The 19,495-nt window shown below is 42.9% G+C and overlaps 1 protein-coding gene across 3 annotated transcripts in view; it reads left to right on the forward strand.

The window, feature by feature from the left end:
* LOC115478872 (schwannomin-interacting protein 1) overlaps positions 1–19,495 on the forward strand; it is a 694,349-nt gene that overhangs the window by 473,785 nt on the left and 201,069 nt on the right. The window contains exon 1 of one of the 3 annotated variants that reach the window (XM_030216507.1): positions 12,901–13,120. The exons of the other annotated variants lie outside the window; for them this stretch is intronic. Coding sequence (XP_030072367.1) covers positions 13,115–13,120 — 6 coding nt within the window. The 5' untranslated portion in view covers positions 12,901–13,114. Of the gene's footprint in view, positions 1–12,900; positions 13,121–19,495 lie in introns of those variants that run through there. 3 annotated transcript variants of the gene reach the window in all.

The following is a 19,495-nucleotide window of genomic DNA, read 5'->3' on the forward strand; positions in this document are numbered from 1 at the left end:
CCGCTTTTCTCCCTCCTTACCCCAGCATCTGTCCCTCAGTTCTTCCCTCTCCACCTTCCCCCGCATCAACTTCCACCCTTAGTTTCCCTCTTCTTCCAGCCCCCAGCCTTAGCTCCCCAACTTAGCCCCCCCCCCCCCCCAGCTCCCAGCATCACCTTCTCCCACTTGCAGCAGCAAAAACTTGCGCTTTTTGGTCCCACCACTTCCTGGTGCTCCTTCTAGTTCTGCTGGCACGGAAAGGGAGTTTAAAATGCAAACACAGTCATTTCCTATTTCTCATGAGAAACAGGAAGTTCCTGTTCAACTTCTCACATTTTAAACTTGCACAAGATACCGGTAGAAGAGTTGGCCAAAGCAGCACAAAACAGCGGAACAATGCAAGCTGCTTTTGCTGTAAGGGGTGAAACTAGTGAGGCAGTCTTTCAGCACTCTTAAGCTTGGGCACCCTAAGCCAGTGTGGCTCACTCTTTAAGCTGGCCCTGCAATGGAGGGTCAAGTGACTTGTGCAACATCACAAAAAAATATTAGTGAGAGAAGTGCAATTTGAACCCTGGCTTCTCAGTCAACTGCTCTAACCATTCTTTCAAGCAAGAGGATTTCCAAAGAAAAAGGAGAGTTGGGGGAGCGTGCCAGGTGCCCTTGACCTGGATTGGCCACTGTCGGTGACAGGATGCTGGGCTAGATGGACCTTTGGTCTTTCCCAGTATGGCACTACTTATGTACTTATGTACTTATGTCTACCACAGAGCTTAAAACTGAATAATAATGATATGGAAAGCATGCAAATGCATTCAAAGCTGCCATTATCTTTCCATGAATAACACAGCTTGTGAGGTTAAAAGCAAGCTGTGTTATTCAATTTGCAGGATAATGAGCTGCTTTGAATGTATTTGCATATCATTATTATTTAGCTCACGTTGTGTTTCCAAGACATGTTTTAAGGGTAAATAACAGGTCTTGAGTGGAGGAGTGGCCTAGTGGTTAGGGTGGTGGACTTTGGTCCTGGGGAACTGAGGAACTGAGTTCGATTCCCACTTCAGGCACAGGCAGCTCCTTGTGACTCTGGGCAAGTCACTTAACCCTCCATTGCCCCATGTAAGCCGCATTGAGCCTGCCATGAGTGGGAAAGCATGGGGTACAATTATAACAAAAACATGGAATGTTGCTACTATTGGAGATTCTAGATGGAATGTTGCTACTATTGAGATTCTGTTGCTACTATTTGAGATTCTACATGGAATGTTAATGTTGCTATTCCACTAGCAACATTCCATGTAGAAGCCTGCCCTTGCAGATCAGCAACACAGACGAGCAGGCTTCTGTTTCTGTGAGTCTGATGTCCTGCACATACGTGCAGGACGTCAGACTCACAGAAGCAGAAGCCTGCGCAGCCACATTGGTGATCTGCAAGGGCTGACTTCTACATGGAATGTTGCTAGTGGAATAGCAACATTCCATGTAGAATCTCAAATAGTAGCAACAGTGGAGGAGTGGCCTAGTGGTTAGGGTGGTAGACTCTGGTCCTGAGGAACTGAGTTCAATTCCCACTTCAGCTCCTTGTGACTCTGGGCAAGTCACTTAACCCTCCATTGCCCCATGTAAGCCACATTGAGCCTGCCACAAATGGGAAAGTGTGGGGTACAAATGTAAAAAAAAAAAAAATAATTTGTCATGTAACGCATGATATTTGGCAAAAAAGTATGATTTATTCCCTTAATGCATGTTATTAACTAATTCTCTAGAGCTATATTTACTAAAGCATGCTACCACATTAGTGTGTGTTGTTAGTAAATAATCAATGCAATGCAGAATCCAAAATTACTCCCAACGTTCGCATCTTGACAACTATCTGAATTTCAATGTCATCAATAAAAAAAAGGCTGTAGGGACATCAGTAACATGATAACCTGAAAGAAGCATCACCTGAGTTTTAGCCACGTCCAATTTTAGATAGTTTGCCTTCTTCTATTGATTGACAGTTCTTAAATCCAAACATAACAGATCAATGCTCTCTACAATTGATTTCTCAATTCTAAAAGAGAAGTTGATATTGGCAGCATATATCCAATCCTGCACTCACTCAGGCCTTCCAATAAGATGCATAGTGGCTGTAGAAAAATATTGAAAATAGCTACGGACATGGTAGATCTTTGAGGAACCCCAAATGAAGCATCAACAGAAGATGACCTTTGCTGCCCTTTTGTTACACAATATTGTCTAAATGACAAAAAAGATTGAAACCCTTGCATTACTTGTCCATTGATTCCTATCACTCTGATCCGCTGTATAAGAATTTGATGATTGATCGAATCAAAAGCAGCAGAGATTCAAGGGAAATCAAGAAAAAACACACACCTTTTCTATCTTTTAACCAGTTCTTAATCCACAATAGGACACTGCCTCCTATCCCATGACTGTGATATCCTCAGGAGATGTTCATGAGGTGCTTTGTCAAATGCATTCTGAAAATCCAAATATACAATATCAACTGGCTCACCTTTAGCATTTATTCACCTCTTCAAAACAAAAAGTAGCAAACCGGTGAGGCAAGATTTCCCTTGGCTAAATTCATGTTGGCTTTGCCTCATTAATCCATGCCTATGTATACATTCAGTAATTTTGTACTTTATAATTGTCTCTGCTATTTTGTCTGGCACCAACATCAGGTTTACTGGTCTAGAATTTCCTGGGTAACATCTGGTACCTTTTTAAAAAATTAGCATTACATTGGCCCCCCTCCAGGCTTTCAGTTCCATGCTTGAATTTAAAGATAAATTACTAATTACTAATAATAGATCTGCAATTTCATTTTTAGTTCTATCAATGCATAGAACACTTCTAGGGACCTCATAAATCTTGAAATGTTTTATATGCTACCTTTCAAAATTTGTTCCACTAATGAAATACTCTTCTTCTGCTATTCAGACCAATTTATATATGAATTATTAATTTTTAGTTATAGAGGTTACCAGATTTACATTTTACTTGAATTTTTCCATTTATCCTTCATTGACTTTTCAATTCGCTGAGATGTTCTTTGTGTGGGTGCTACTAATAGATTCCTTTTAACCCATAAATGCCAAACGAGGAACAAGATGTGGTGGGAGGGGAAAAGTTACTTCTCTTTCCATCTCCAATCAAATGAGGTATAGTATTACCATTCTAAGATTGCAACCAAAGATCTCCGAGCCTCAAAATATAACCCTGACATAAAGCTGTGTTTCTAATTGAAGCTATGGATGGTTAAGTGACTTGCCCAAGGAGTGTCAGTGGGATTTAAAACCTCTGTTTTTTAGCCTGGCACTACCCCCTCCTACATCTGTACTATATCCTGCAAATAGCTAGATTTAAGATAGTTCATGCACCAAAGTACAGATATGTCTAACAGGAGAAGAACGTGTTTATTAGTGAATTTGAGAATAGCAAGGCAAGACATTGAAAGAGTAAAGTATAAATATTTTCCTTCAAACAGCAAAAATGAACAAAAATAGTATAAATTATTTTCATTATAAACCCCCTCCCTCCAAGCTGCTCCCTCTTCCATTTCAACCCCCCCCCCCCCCCAAGAAATACAGAAATCAGAATGGCTTCCCATGTTTAGTTCGACAAAAGCCATCTGTGAATTGGTGAAACATGGCCACCAGAGAAGAGCTTATGTCCTCCAATAGTAACTTAGAGAATTCAGCCCTATACCCATCAGGTCCTGGGGTCTTATGTAATTCACTTTGTTGCACTGCCAAGCCCAGTTCATCCTCTGTTATGGATGCACTTAATAAAGCCTGATCCTGCGTGGTTATACTGGGGAGATCTGGACTTTCCAAGTAGGTATCGCTGTCCAATTGGTCCCCTTGGGTTCTTCTATACAGTGTTTGAAAAAAGAAGCCATAAAGATGTTATTAATTTGCTTATCCATAATCACTCACCCTACCCTGTCCATCTTTCAATTCCGAACTATACTAGAGCCCCTCCAATTTCAGATTCACCAACATTTTACCATTTTATTTACCATGAAGAAAAAACTGATATTTATAGTACACTAGGGACCTGTTGGTCCTCTGGTGAATTAATTCTGTCCTTTTACATCATAACCTGCTGTGAGCAAGCTTTTTAGATTGGTGGGCTATACAAAAATAAATGAGAATGAAATTATTGCATAACCTCAAATGAACCCAGTTAAGGCATTGTGGGCTTCTTTTACAAAGCCGTGCTACCAATTCTTGGTTCAGCAAATGAGAGGAAGCCCATTCAATTCCTACGGGCTTCCTCTCATTTGCCGCACAGCTTTGTAAAAGATGCCTTGTATTTTCCCAGGGAATATCAGTCTCTTTCTACCACATTCTCTCAGTGTCTATACAACCCAAGTAGCATTTGTTGGAGAAAGTGAGAATGATTTGAAATGTAGCATAGAGCCTGCAATATTCACATTCTTCTTGTTGCTCAGGGCATTATGGATCCCAGGCATGATGCCAAAGCTCAGAGCTCAGAAAGAATAAATGCTGGTTTTGCATCAAAGAGAATGAGACAATTTCACATATGTTATTTTATTTTAAGTATTCTTGAAAGAGTTGGTGTGATGTACAGGAAATGGTCAGAAGCTTGCTGAATATTCAATGTGATCTTATAAACTGGTTTTACGTCAATCTCTTATAATTTGGATCTCACACGTTGCAAGAGGAAACAAATATATTATTCTCTGTGACATTAAAATTGATTCTCAAGACCTGGAAAGAAAGATAGCTTCTCTGTGGAGATTCATACTTTGTGATACATTATTTGTCTACCTTACAGAATGCCATGATACCAGTAGAAAGACTATCCCATCAGTCTAATCAGAAATGAAAGGCATGATTTTGGATTTGGTTTTCTATACAAGAAGAACTCCCAGATGAGTTAATTATGATAGTTGATGTATTCATCAACTAATAATTTTGGAGGTAACTTTTGAGAAATGAGTAAAAAAAAAAGTATCATGTCAACAAGAACTTGAGTCCATCACTGCTGTCAAATCCCCAAGATATAAGGTTGTATTTCAATACAGGAGTGAAACTGAATATATTTATGACTTATAACAGCTTATTCTGAGTAATTGATATCAGGTGAAGACATAATGATGTAGATCTTTATAACTAGGGCTTCTGTTCTTAAGTTTTAATCAATCCAAGTCACAAGAACCTGGCAGAAACCCAATTAGTAGCAACATTCCATGTAGAACCCCGAAAACTAGCAACATTCCATTCAGAATCTCAAATAGAGGCAACATTCCATGCTACTGATCCCAGGGCAAGCAGTGACTTCCAATATGATCATCTCAATAACAGACTATGGACTTTTTCTCCAGGAACTTGTCCAAACCATTTTTAAACCCAGATCTGTTAACCGGTGTTACCACATCCTCTGGTAATGATTCCAGAGCTTAACTATTCTTTGAGTGAAAAGATATTTCTTCCTATTCATTTTAAAAGTACTTCCATGTAACTTCATTGAGTGTGCCCTAGTCTTACCACTTTTTGAAAGAAGGTAATAGACAGAAATAAAACAAAACATAGAAAAGAAAATAAGTTGATACCTTTTTTATTGGACTAATTTAATACATTTTTTTGATTAGCTTTCAAAGATAACTGTTGGGCTGTCTCTTCATGTTCAAGTGTACAGCGCTGCGTACGTCCATAGAAATGATAAGTAGTAGTAGTAGGGATAGTTTCGCTTTCAGCTCCTGTCATGTGCAATCAGGCTCTGAAACCACTTGCCAGAGCTAGTTTGCTGCCAGGAAAAGGCTTGTATGGAGCAGCTGTAGAGTGACTCCTTTGCCTGTGGAGGATGAAAGTAGGCAGTTATATGGAATTTTGCTACCTTTTTGATGGATTTGAGGTGTGGGAGCAAACGCCACCAAAACTAACTTTTACCATTAGGACAGGTTGTCCGGGCATGAGAGCATGCTCCGCCTACTTTTGCACACGTCAGACTCTGAAAGCTCTATAAATCAAGGCGTTTAGCTGAGTTATCCTATCGCTATTCCTTTAAGCTGCTGCTTGTGCCTGATTACCATCTACAGTGCTAAGCATTCAGCTGATTTCATCTGAGGAGTGGGAGCAAGCTCTGCCAAAAGTAGCTTTTTACCATCAGTACAGGTTGTCTGGGTGTAGGAGCAAGCTCCACCTACTTTTGCAAACATCAGATGCTATCTGTTCAAAATCCTGCTGCACGACTAATATTCCACCAGTGTTGTCATGCTCATATTAGCCCTCTCCTCAAGTCACTTCACTGGCTTCCTATCCGTTTCCGCATACAGTTCAAATTCCTCTTATTGACCTATAAGAGCATTCACTCTGCAGCTCCTCAGTACCTCTCTACTCTCATCTCTCCCTATATTCCTCCACGGGAACTCCATTCACTGGGTAAATCTCTTATCTGCACCCTTCTCCTCCACTGCTAACTCCAGACTCTGTTCCTTTTATCTTGCTGCACCATATGCCTGGAATAGACTTCCTGAGCCGGTACGTCAAGCTTCATCTCTGGCCGTCTTCAAATCTAAGCTAAAAGCCCACCTTTTTGATGCTGCTTTTAAGTCCTAACCCTTATTCACTTGTTCAGAACCCTTATTTTATCATCCTCGCTTTAATATTCCCTTATCTCTTGTTTGTCCTGTTTGTCTGTCCTAAATACATTGTAAGCTCTGTCAAGCAGGGACTGTCTCTTCATGTTCGAGTGTACATCGCTATGTACGTCTAGTAGACCTATAGAAATGATAAGTAGTAGTAGTAAGAGCCCTTTAAGTCAAGGTGCTTAACAATGCACCACCATTCAGCATGTCGCCAAAGGTGCGCACCTTAGCACGTGCTTATGTGCAGTGTTTTGAAGCAGCGACTTAACTAAGAATTGGGAGTTTATATTTGAGTAATTGGGCTTTTTATCAAGCTTTGGATAAGCGATTGGGTCTCTTATATTTGGGTTTTGGATTATTGGGTGGGGAAGAGTTGAGTAGTATTGGCGTTTCAAATTCTTTTTTATTCCAACAATTTGTAAAGGAATTAGATGGGTTAAGGGTAGTCATAAGGCAAATTTGAATATTATGTATGAGGTTATAGATTGCATGCAATTGCCTCAATGTATACCTGAGGTAGTGTATGGAAATAAAATTATAAAGAGGAAAGTTAGAAGCCAAAATTTGGATAACTTGATAAAGGTTAAGTTGGATACTTTTCCTGCTGAAAATTATGCGGTAGTTGAAAACATCTATTTTAATGCTCGCTCTGTGTACAACAAAAAAGATTTAATTGGAGACTTAACTATGAAAGACAACCTGGAGTAATTTTGATTACTGAAACATGGCTTCCAGATTTGAATTAACCTCTAATTTTATCAATTTGCCCAATTGGCTACTGAATTATCCATTGTATTAGATCAGATAAAAGGGGAATTGGGTTAGCGTTATTGTAGAAGGATTTTTATAACATCAAACTTGTAGAATATGGTAGAGAAGGATTTGGACTTTATGGTCGGTCAGTTTCTAAATAATGATAGTAAGAAAACTATAGGTTTTCTTTTGTTCTTTTTACCACTTGGAAATTGGAATTTAAGGGCCCTTTTACAAAGGCGCGTTAGGCTCTATGTACGTGAGGAATGCGAAAATTAGACTACCGCAAGGCTACTGTACCCCCCTCCCCCTGGCATTAATTTCATATTTGCCACACGCCCGTAATGCCTGGATGATTTATTTATTTTTTTTCCTCCCACACGCGGCGTTTCCAGCAGTAATCAGCAGTTGGCATGTGCCGACCAGTCACCTTGAGTGTAGCGCATGAGCCCTTACCACTAGATCAATGGGCGGCATTAAGGGCTCAAAAGACCAAAATTGTGTGGTTTGAAGATTATCAAAAAGTGTCATCAGAAGTACTAAATCTTTCTTCAGGTATTTCTGTAAGGATTGATTCTAAGTCGAGAGTACTTGGAGTAGTTTTAGATTCTAGGCTTACTTATGAAGATCAGATTAATGCTTTAGTCAGGACTGGGTTTTTTTTTTTTTCATTTCAGGAAACTCCAATTTCTCTGAACATCTTTTTAAATCCTACAGGATTTCAAATAGTTACACAAACCTCAGTACTACCATTACTTGATTACTGCAATTCTTTGTATTGTAGTGTTAACAAACAAAAGATGTGTCGTCTTCAACTTCTCCAAAACACTGCAGCTCATCTGATTTTTGGCTTAGGAAAATTCAGCGAAGCTAGTCCATTATTGAGTAGTTTACCTTGGTTAAGATTGGGAACACATATGCAATTTAACATAGCATGCAAAATTCATCGGTGTATAGTGTATTTATGGTTTGAACTCTATTATGGTGGGAAATGTAATATCATACCCAGGATCAAGGGATTACTTAAGGAGTTGAAAAAAAATTTGATTCTTGATATTCCATCTATGAAGAAGTTGAAATTAAAATCTGTCTGGGAATACTCTTTTGTGTTTCAAGGTCCAAGAGTTTGGAATAGTCTACCAGTGGCTCTGAGGTTAATACTTGACCATAGTCTTTTTCTTAAAAAGCTAAAATCTTACTTATTTTCTTGGTAAACTGTTTCATTGTTGGTATTGTAATGCATAATGTGTACATGATATATATTATTGTGATATTATTCTTGTTGTGATTTTGTTAAAGTGGTATAGAAGTCGCAGAACAGAATAGAATAGAATAACCCTTCTTCTTCAGAAAAAGCAATTGATTCACGTTTACCCTTTCTACAGCACTCAGGATTTAGTAGACCTCAATCATATCCCCCCTCAGCCGTCTCTTTTCCAAGCTGAAGAGTCCTAACCTCTTAAGCCTTTCCTCATATGAGAGGAATCACATCCCCTTTCTCATGTTGGTCGCCCTTCTTTGAATCTTTTCCATATCTTTTCTATATTTATTGACATACAGTAACCAGAATTGCACACGGTGTGGTCGCACCATGGAGCGATATAGAGGCATTATAGAATTCTTTGCCTTATTTTCTATCCCTTTCTTAATCATTCCTAGCATTCTATTTGCTTTTTTGGCAGGAGATTCCAGCATATTGTCCACAACACCTAGATCTTTTTCTTAGTTGCTGACTCCTAAGACCTAACATCAAGTAACTATGATTTGGATTATTCTTCCCAAGGTGCATCACTTGCACTTGTCCACATTAAATCTCATCTGCCATTTGGATGACCAATCTTCCAATTTCCTGAGGTCTTCCTGCAATTTTTCACAGTCCGCATACATTTTTAACAGCTTTGAATAGTTTTGTGTCATCTGCAAATGTAATCACTTCATTCACTGTTCCCATTTCTAGATCATTTATAAATATATTAAATATCACCAGTCTCAGTTCAGATCCCTGGGGCACTCCACTATTCACCCTCCTCCGCTGAGAGAAATAACCATTTAGTCCTACCCTCTGTTTTTTGTTATCCATTAGACAGTTCCTAATCCACAATAGATCATTCCTCCTATCCCATGGCTCTTTAATTTCCTCAGGAGTCTCCATGAGGGACTTTGTCAAAAGCTTTCTGAAAATCTAGATACACCGCATCAACTAACTCTCCTTTATCCAAATGTTTATTCACGCCTTCAAAGAAATGAAGCAAATTGATAAGGCAAGACTTTCCTTGGCTGAATTCATGTTGACTCTGCACAGTAAACCACGTTTGTCTATGTGTTCAGTAATTTTATTCTTTATAATAGTTTCCACTATTTTGCCCAGCCCTGATATTAGACTTACTGGTCTGTAATTTCCCAGACTGCCCCTGGAACCCTTTTTAAATGTAGGCATTATATTGGCCACCTTCCAGTCTTCATGTACTACAAATGTTTTTAATGACAGGTTACAGATCACTAACTCTTTTCTGATCATGTGTGCATGTGTATACAATTATGCACATGATAAAGGGTATGCCCTCTTTTGGAAAGAATGAACACTTTTTCAAAGGACAGTGCACTCTTTTGGAAAGAAGGCATACTCAGAAAACATAAGCACTACCAACAATACTGCTCCCATAATGAAAAATTGAGCTCCCCCCCCCCCCCCCCCCCCCCCCCCCACTACCACCACCACCCATGAAAATTCCTTTAAACTACATTGGAAACAACAAAAAAACAAAACCTTTTGGGCTGCACACCCCTAGCATTGAAGTCTTCTCCCGTCTGCTCTTTCTTTACATTCTCTGCTTCAGGAGTTTCTTGTTCTGAGGATGAAATGTGGACTTGTGCCAGAGTACATGAGACCACACAAGGACCAACTGGCCCTTCCAGTCTGCCCACCATCAAACTTGTGGTAAAGTTTTATTTCTGAGGAAAGTTATAGAAAACAGTCCAGGTCAACATTCAGCCGCTGCAGCAGGGGTTTATTTAAACACCAGCCACGGCAGTCAAAAATATATTTGGGTGTTCAGCACCCAGTAGCATACCGAGGGTGGGATGGTGGGGGTGGTCTACCCCAGGTGCAGCCAGTAAGGGGGTGCACAGAGCAGATGTGCAGCTGTCTGCTCTGCCGGTCCTCTGCCCCCTCTGACTTTCCTTCCTGTTCTGGGGCAGGACCGGCAGCCGCGTGCAAGCTTCACGCACCCTCTTGCTAGGAGGAAAGGAGGGGATGGGATGCACTTCAGAGGATGTGGTGCACTGGGGAGTTGCTGCATCAGGGGGGTACAGCGGCAACCCGCCCTGGGTGGCCAACAAGCTAGGTATGCCACTGTCAGCACCACTATCCAGATAGCAGTCAGCCTAAGTGGCATTCTACAATAGGCACTCAAATGGCACAGTGTGCATTTGTAACAGAGGTGTTCACGTGGGCAGAGCATGGTGCCTAAATATACACTAATATCGGGCACCCAAATGTACAATAGTACTCAAGAAGGACCCTTGGGTGCCCAAGTGTCCATATAGAATAAGCATTCAACCTACATTACTGAGGCACCTAAATTGAGGAGCCCTTTTATAGAATTTCTCCAGTGCAGTAGAACTTACCCTGGTAGGGTCGGATTAATGCAGGAAAAATCAGTGCTGAGCTCCATTCTATAAAGATCGATCTGGGATTAGTGCCCATTATAAAATAGCACCTAGTGGGGATTCGCACACCCAGCTTTGGGCGCAAGGACTTACACCAACTGAAACCTGGTGTAAATCCTGGCACAGAAGTTGGAATTCTGTAACACTGTGTGCCTCTCTTCTGAATGCCCATGCCCCTCTTGTGGCCACGCCCTCTTTTGGGTTGCACACCAGCAGATTTGGGCATGGCTCTTTATAGAATCACATGCAGCCTGGTCTGCCTGCAAATCCAAATTACTTCCAATTAACATCAATAACTGCTTGTTAACAGCCAATTGTTGATCATTAATGACTCGTTATCTAGTTTATATTTGCACATGAATCTCAGGATGGAGTGCAAGTTTGAGTGCCATGTATAAAATCCAGGGGATAGTGGCTCTATTTATGTCTGTTTGGATAACTTATCCAGATAACTTAGGCTAGCCTTTTTCTGTTCTAAATTATCTGGATAGCCTGATGAAAAAACATCTCTGTCCAGATTAAGTTCCAGGACCGTTCTGGCTCCAACCTGACACTATCTGGATAGTGCTAATGCAATCTGTAAGGACACCAGCTAGTGCCTCTGAATATGCTTCTCAGTGGCACCTATATTGACCCATCTAGATTTATAAACCAGAAGAGCACACCTAACGCGTAGCAACTAAGTTACAGCCAAACGTTGTTAGTTCAGCCGTTTGATTTTATTTCACAGGAATTTACTGCTGGCTAAAATTCTCTTTAACACTTTAGAAAACAATAGAGAGATTTTTTTTGTATCTTTCAGTCATAAAGAAAAAACAGCAGGGACTCAAGGAGTCATTAGCTTCCTGTGCACAAGCTAATTGTTGGATCTGATGCTAAATTAAATAAATGCCATCTCTATAAGAGAAGAACCGAAAAGGACTTGTGTTGCAAATGCATGTGTATTATGCAGTTACTATGGTGATCATTTTATTCACTGGGAGGCAGAGGCTGGGCTCCGGCAGCCTGGGACCATGACGTCATGCTTCAGGCCGTTCCATTCAGGCTCAGTGACTCGTCACTGGCGCGAGCCTTGTGTCAGCACTGAAGACCTAAGCAGAACTCAGTCAGATTAAAGGTACCTTGCAAAAGCAGTTACAACAGCTATTGATTTTTCAGCACCAGCCTTCAAAGCAGCATGGTTTTCTTCATAGGTATCAATGCCTCTATAGTTTCATTAAAGAATAAAACGATATTTTCTAGTCTTCGTTAGCATGTGCATTAAGAAATGGGTAGTAGGGTATAGGGTTAACTAGATTAATACCCACATACTATTTCCTAAACAATCGCCCTCTGCTTAGAAATCACTGCGTTCGTGGACTAAATCTTACGTTTGAACCGACGTCTTTCTTAACGTACTTTCTGCAAGTCTGACAGCCTTAGCTGAAGGAGAATCCAGACAGTTCTTGCTGATAATTTGCAGTAAGACCAGTAATGCAAACGGACTATATAATATCATAAAAAATGGAAGGCAGGTGAGGTAAGATTACAGGACTTCGCAAGAACTGATGCAAAGTGCAATGCAAGTACAGTGTGGGAAAAGGAAGTCAAGGCATTTTAGCGTGTAGAGCAGTAAAGACAGGGTTATGAATAATTCAAATGAGATGCACTTTTTTTTCCCCCTCTCCCAAGGTCGATGAATGAAAAAGGGGGGAGGCTTTTGGACTGCTCAGCTCTCTCCTCATTCTCGCAGGATGCTTCACAGACTGCTTTGCAGTTGGAGAGCTGAGACGCTTTCGAGCACACGCAAAACCCCCGGCCAGTCGGTTTTGAGGGATGATTGAATTGCAGGGTATTTGGGCTCCCTCCCCCCCCCCCCCTCCCCATTCAGTTCCACTGAAGTTTGACAGCTGCTAGGAAGAGTCTCTGCTGAACGTGTGATGCCAAGTGGATCTATTTCTGAACTCGGCGAGCAAGTCCTGGCCGCATGGTTTCGGAAGGGAAAGAGAAGCAGCAGAGACCAATATCCGCAGACGCGCCCTGCTTTCTTTTAACTATGCTTCTGATTGGCACTTTTCTGCTAATATGACTTGAAAGAGAAAAATAGACAAGATGAATGTAAGTATTCCAAGAAGAGAATTTTTTTTTTTTTTAAAGGTCTCTAGGAACTTCATTTCCCTTTAATATTTATAGTATTCATTTTTGTTATCAACTGTTCATAAGATGCGTAAGGGGTGAGATCATTGCAAAGAAATAACCGAGCTAGATCACAGATTTGTGAAGCCGAGCGTTTTGGTCTCTGTCAGTAGATAAAAGCTGAAATGTAGAAAGTTTTTGCCTTGGAAGTGATTGGGCGTGACGACGTGCCGAATTTGGTTTCTCTGGGTGCAATTCTTTAATCGTCTGTGGGATGCAGTGCACTTGTAAATGTGCTTGCTTCCATTAATGTGCTACTGTGCAGCAAAAAGATAGAAAAATGTCATTTTTCCTCTACATTTTTCCGACATCGCAACTGCCGGGGAGAATGAAGAGATTCAGTGCTCTGTTCATGAGCAGCTGCTAATGATCTTCATCAAGGCAGTGCTTGGAAGATCAAAAATGCTATTCTGCTGATAAGAATTTATGTAAGGTTAAGAAAAAAAGAAAGAAGAAAAAGAAGCACTTAAACTGCATTTGAGTGCTATCATATATGTTCTTCCAGGTAATGGATAAAAATGAAGTCCGGGTGCTCCTTTTAGGGATTTCATGCATAGGGGCCAGCTTTGTGGATGGTAGTGGATGCTGCCTAGGGAGGGGTCATTTCTATCGTGCTTGTCACCCCAGTCATTTTGGAGGTTGGTGCATGCATATACTAGCTTTTGAGATAAAGCTTATATAGCATCAGTAGCTGTAAACTTGAGTTTATTTTTGTTACATTTGTACCCCGTGTTTTCCCACTCATGGCAGGCTCAATGCGGCTTACATGGGGCAATGGAGGGTTAAGTGACTTGCCCAGAGTCACAAGGAGCTGCCTGTGCCTGGCCCTTGCAGATCATCAATGTGGCCGCGCAGGCTTCTGCTTCTGTGAGTCTGACGTCCTGCACGTACGTGCAGGACGTCAGACTCACAGAAACAGAAGCCTGCGCAGCCTTCTACATGGAATGTTGCTAGTGGAATAGCAACATTCCATATAGAATCTCTAATAGTGGCAACATTCCATGTAGAATCTCCAATAGTATCTATTTTATTTTTGTTACATTTGTACCCTGCGCTTTCCCACTCATGGCAGGCTCAATGCGGCTTACATGGGGCAATGGAGGGTTAAGTGACTTGCCCAGAGTCACAAGGAGCTGCCTGTGCCTGAGGTGGGAATCGCCACGCAGGCTTCTGTTTCTGTGAGTCTGATGTAGGACGTCAGACTCACAGAAACAGAAGCCTGCGCAGCTGATCTGCAAGGGCAGGTTTCTACATGGAATGTTGCTATTCCACTAGCAACATTCCATGTAGAATCTCCAATAGTATCTATTTTATTTTTGTTACATTTGTACCCTGCGCTTTCCCACTCATGGCAGGCTCAATGCGGCTTACATGGGGCAATGGAGGGTTAAGTGACTTGCCCAGAGTCACAAGGAGCTGCCTGTGCCTGAAGTGGGAATCGCCACGCAGGCTTCTGTTTCTGTGAGTCTGATGTAGGACGTCAGACTCACAGAAACAGAAGCCTGCGCAGCTGATCTGCAAGGGCAGGTTTCTACATGGAATGTTGCTAGTGGAATAGCAACATTCCATGTAGAATCTCCAATAGTATCTATTTTATTTTTGTTACATTTGTACCCTGCGCTTTCCCACTCATGGCAGGCTCAATGCGGCTTACATGGGGCAATGGAGGGTTAAGTGACTTGCCCAGAGTCACAAGGAGCTGCCTGTGCCTGAGGTGGGAATCGCCACGCAGGCTTCTGTTTCTGTGAGTCTGATGTAGGACGACAGACTCACAGAAACAGAAGCCTGCGCAGCTGATCTGCAAGGGCAGGTTTCTACATGGAATGTTGCTAGTGGAATAGCAACATTCCATGTAGAATCTCCAATAGTAGCAACATTCCATGTAGAATCTCCAATAGTAGCAACATTCCATGTTTTTGTTACATTTGTACCCTGCGCTTTCCCACTCATGGCAGGCTCAATGCGGCTTACATGGGGCAATGGAGGGTTAAGTGACTTGCCCAGAGTCACAAGGAGCTGCCTGTGCCGGGAATCTAAGTCAGTTCCTCAGGACCAAAGTCCACCATCCTAACCAGTAGACCACTCCTCCACTCTAGCCTTTCCTCCTTGAAACATTTCTTTTCTTGTTCCATGATGTCTGGGACAAAAGAGCTGAAGCTTCTATAGAAATGTGAGCCAGGAAGGAGATGAGTTTTCACCATTATTGCTTGGTGCTACGTGGATAATAGCTCACATCACAGCAATTTGTCATTTATCATAGATTATTTTCAGAAGCAGTCCCAGGCTAAAAAAAAAAAAAAAAAATCTGATACAAGGCAGAGCAGACACCTAGTCACAATCTTCCCACTCTGCACCGAGTTCTGGGCTTGAGTAGTTTAGGAACAGACTAGCAGTACTTTGTGTGAAGAGGCACAGTGATTTCTTTTCGTGGACACATTCCCATAAACTTCAAAACGACCAGAATATAATATTATTACTAGGTATAAAGGGCACATTTATCTTCTAAAGCAAGGCAAGAAGCCCGTGGGAGTAATTGCATTCTCAGCACCAAGTTGTGTGGCTGTACTGTTTTGCAGTAATCGTGTGTAGCTATTTGCCACGCAGATCTGCTAATTCACCCCCAACTCGCTTTCAGATTCATCTGGATTTTTCATTCCCTCCTAAAGCATTGTGGGAGGTGCAGTCTCACTTTTTTTCTATTTGGAAAATTGCTTCACATTCCAGAAAAAAAAACGGACATGGGGAACTGATATTTTATTACGATTGTTATGATGCGGTCTTTCTTAATAAGCCTACAGTATATGAGAGATATGTAGAAGAAGTTTGAGCAATAGAGCCAAACTTATATAAGCCAGATTGCAATAGACAGGGCCGCCAAGAGGGGGGGACGGGGGGGACAAAAGTCCCCGGGGGGCCCGGTGCCGCCGACTGGCCCGCCCTCCGTCATTCCCAGAACTAACCTTAAGCCTCCTTTCACTTCGCAGCAAGCAGCAGCAGGTCAGGCCACTCCTTCCCTCCATGTCCCGCCCTCGCCTGACATAACGTCCGTGAGGGCGGGGCATGGAAGGAAGGAGGAGAGGTCTGCCCTGCCGCTGCTTGCTGCGAAGTGAAAGGAGGCTTAAGGTTAGTTCCGAGGGCCCGGCCCGATGGCGGGTGGAGGGGGGCCCGGCGACCTCAGGTGGGTGGGCGGCGGGGGGGGGGGCAGCGATCTTGGGTGGGTGGGGCCCGGCGATCTCGGGTGGGCAGCGACCTCGGGTGGGGGGGCCGTGGGCAGCCTTGTCCCGGGCCCGGCTCCGGCTCTCGGCGGCCCTGGCAATAGACTTTGAGGTATACACGTTCAAATTCCAACAAAATTGACACAGCCTCTTGGCCTTCTGAGATAGGTAAAATGAATATCAATGGTATTGTTTATAAGACACCTAAAATAACAAAAGTCACCTTCTACGAACCAGATGGAGAGGAGGTGAGATGAGGTAAGCTTTCAGATGAGGCTGAATAGTAGTGAGGAGGAGCCCAGTAGACCAGGGGTGGGCAACCTCAGTTCTTCAGGACAGCAACCCAGTCAGGTTTTCAGGATTTCCCCAGTGAATATGCAAGAGATCTATTTGCCTACAACGGAGGCAGTGCATGTAAATAGATCTCATGCATATTCATTGTGGAAATCCTGAAAACCCAACTGAGTTGTGTCCCTCAAGGACCGAGCTTGCCCACCCTTGCAGTAGAGAGAAGAAAAAAAAAAAAGCTTGTTCCATACAGCATTGGGTCTCGATCTGGTTTTCAGGAACTGCTTGGCCAGCCAAATTTTCAGGATATCTATAATGAAGATCCATTACACTGCATCCTCTGCATACAGATATCTCTCATACATTTTCATTGTGGATAGCCTGAAAACATGACTGGCTAGGCAGTACAGAGGACTGGATGACAACCACTGCTAAACAGAAGGGATAGCAAGGGATAAGCCTTGGAAACGGCACTGAGAAAGGCCAATTATCATAGTAACATAGTAAATGACGGCAGATAAAGACCTGTATGGTCCATCCAGTCTGCCCAACAAGATAAACTGATTTTACATGGTATGTGATACTTTATATGTCTACCCGAGTTTGATTTGTCCTTGCCTTTCTCAGGGCACAGACCGTAGAAGTCTGCCCAGCACTGTTCTTGTACTAAGCTCTGAAGCTAACATCGAAGCCCCTTAAAATTTACACTCCAGCCCATCCCTATCTATTCAGTCACGATCAGGGCGTAGACCGTAGAAGTCTGCCCAGCTCCCGTTTTGTTTCCAATTACTACTACTACTACTTAACATTTCTAAAGCGCTACTAGGGTTACGCAGCGCTGTACAGTTTAACAAAGAAGGACAGTCCCTGCTCAAAGGAGCTTACAATCTAAAGGACGAAATGTCAAGTTGGGGCAGTCTAGATTTCCTGAATAGAGGTATAGTGGTTAGGTGCCGAAGGCGACATCGAAGAGGTGGGTTTTGAGTAAGGATTTGAAGATGGGCAGGGAGGGGGCTTGGCATATGGGCTCAGGGAGTTTATTCCAAGCATAGGGTGAGACGAGGCAGAAAGGGGGGAGCCTGGAGTTGGCGGCGGTGGAGAAGGGTACTGAGAGGAGGGATTTGACCTGTGAGCGGAGGTTTCGGGTAGGAACGTAAGGGGAGATGAGGGTAGAGAGGTAATGAGGGGCTGCAGATCGAGTGCATTTGTAGGTAAGTAGGAGAAGCTTGAACTGTATGCGGTACCTGATCGGAAGCCAGTGAAGTGACTTGAGGAGAGGGGTGATATGGGCATATCGGTCCTGGCGTCGCCACCCAATCTCCGCTAAGAATCCATGGAACCATTCCTATCAGATTCCTATCAGATAGGAAATAGTGTGAATATTAGTGCTGTGAACCTGTCGAAGTATCCAGAGGAATAGCTATGAAGATCACAAACAAGCATCTCAGTGTCCCTGGTGACTTGGTCTGTTGGCACTGGCAGGTGTAATATCACTGGGGAATGGTACCATGCAAATAGCAAGTACTTCCCTCTGCTGCTGCCAACGACCATTGCTATCATGAACTCCAGCTATTCTCGATTTCTTTTCTCATGTGAGCCAAAAGGGGGAGATGGAGAAGAGGACATGATGCCAGGCCTGACCGCTTCCCCTTTTCCTCTTTCTCCCAGGCTGTTCTGGGCTTCATCTCAGGCCACATGTACCACTGTAGAAAGCCACTTCTTCCAACCCACGTCACGTGGGCTGCTGTAGATACACTATCCTCTTCCATCAGGACTGCTAGAATAGCACGGATGCTTTCAGCCTGTGCAGGATGATAATAATGTACCGTTTTCACTATTACCCTTCCACAAAGAGAAATTCTGCACGTAGCCTGCATTGTACACTTAAGTAGAATTCTCCCAACAGTAAAATGTGTTTCAGTTTCTTTTCCTTTCACTGCTTACAAAGTCTGGATTCGTGTTTTACAATTCAGGTTTTGTCCACAAGTTTCAGTTTGCAGTCTCTTATTCTGTATTTAGTTAGATCCTTTGAGTGTTCTCTGTGTGTGATGTATGTTGTTGTCATGTGTTTTTTCTATCTGGGATCTATAGCAGCCAAGCTTATTCTGTTTGCAAATAGAAGATTTTTTTTAAAAATTACATTTTAGCACCAGCTCTGATATTTTTCATAGGTGTGATTGTTGCTTGATTAAGGCCTCTTTTTTATTACATTTGTACCCTGCGCTTTCCCACTCATGGCAGGCTCAATGTGGCTTACATGGGGCAATGGAGGGTTAAGTGACTTGCCCAGAGTCACAAGGAGCTGCCTGTGCCTGAAGTGGGAATTGAACTCAGTTCCCCAGGACCAAAGTCCACCACCCTAACCACTAGGCCACTCCTCCACTCTTCAAGCCGCACTAGCGGTTCCTGCACAGCAATGTCAATGGATCCCATTCAAAGTGAATCAGGGGCGTAGCCAGACTTCGCCGGGAGGGAAGGTCCAGAGCCCGAGGTGAGGGGGCACATTTTAGCCCCCCTCCCCGCAGCCGCCGACCCCCCCCCCCCCCCCCCCGCCGCCACCACCACGACCACCAACAATTTTGACCTCCCTCCCCTGCCGACGACCCTCTTGACCCGCCCTCCCGCCACCAACCCTCCCCCGCTGCCACCCTTGCCTACCTTTGCTGGGGGGGACCCCAACCCCCGCCAGCCGAGGTCCTCTTCTTCCGGCGCAAGGCTTCGTTCTGTTTCTGTGAGTCTGACATCCTGCACGTTGTACGTGCAGGACGTCAGACTCAGCAACCTAACAAAGGAA

This window comes from Microcaecilia unicolor, chromosome 10, assembly GCF_901765095.1.
Source record: "Microcaecilia unicolor chromosome 10, aMicUni1.1, whole genome shotgun sequence".
NCBI classification, from domain to species: domain Eukaryota; kingdom Metazoa; phylum Chordata; class Amphibia; order Gymnophiona; family Siphonopidae; genus Microcaecilia; species Microcaecilia unicolor.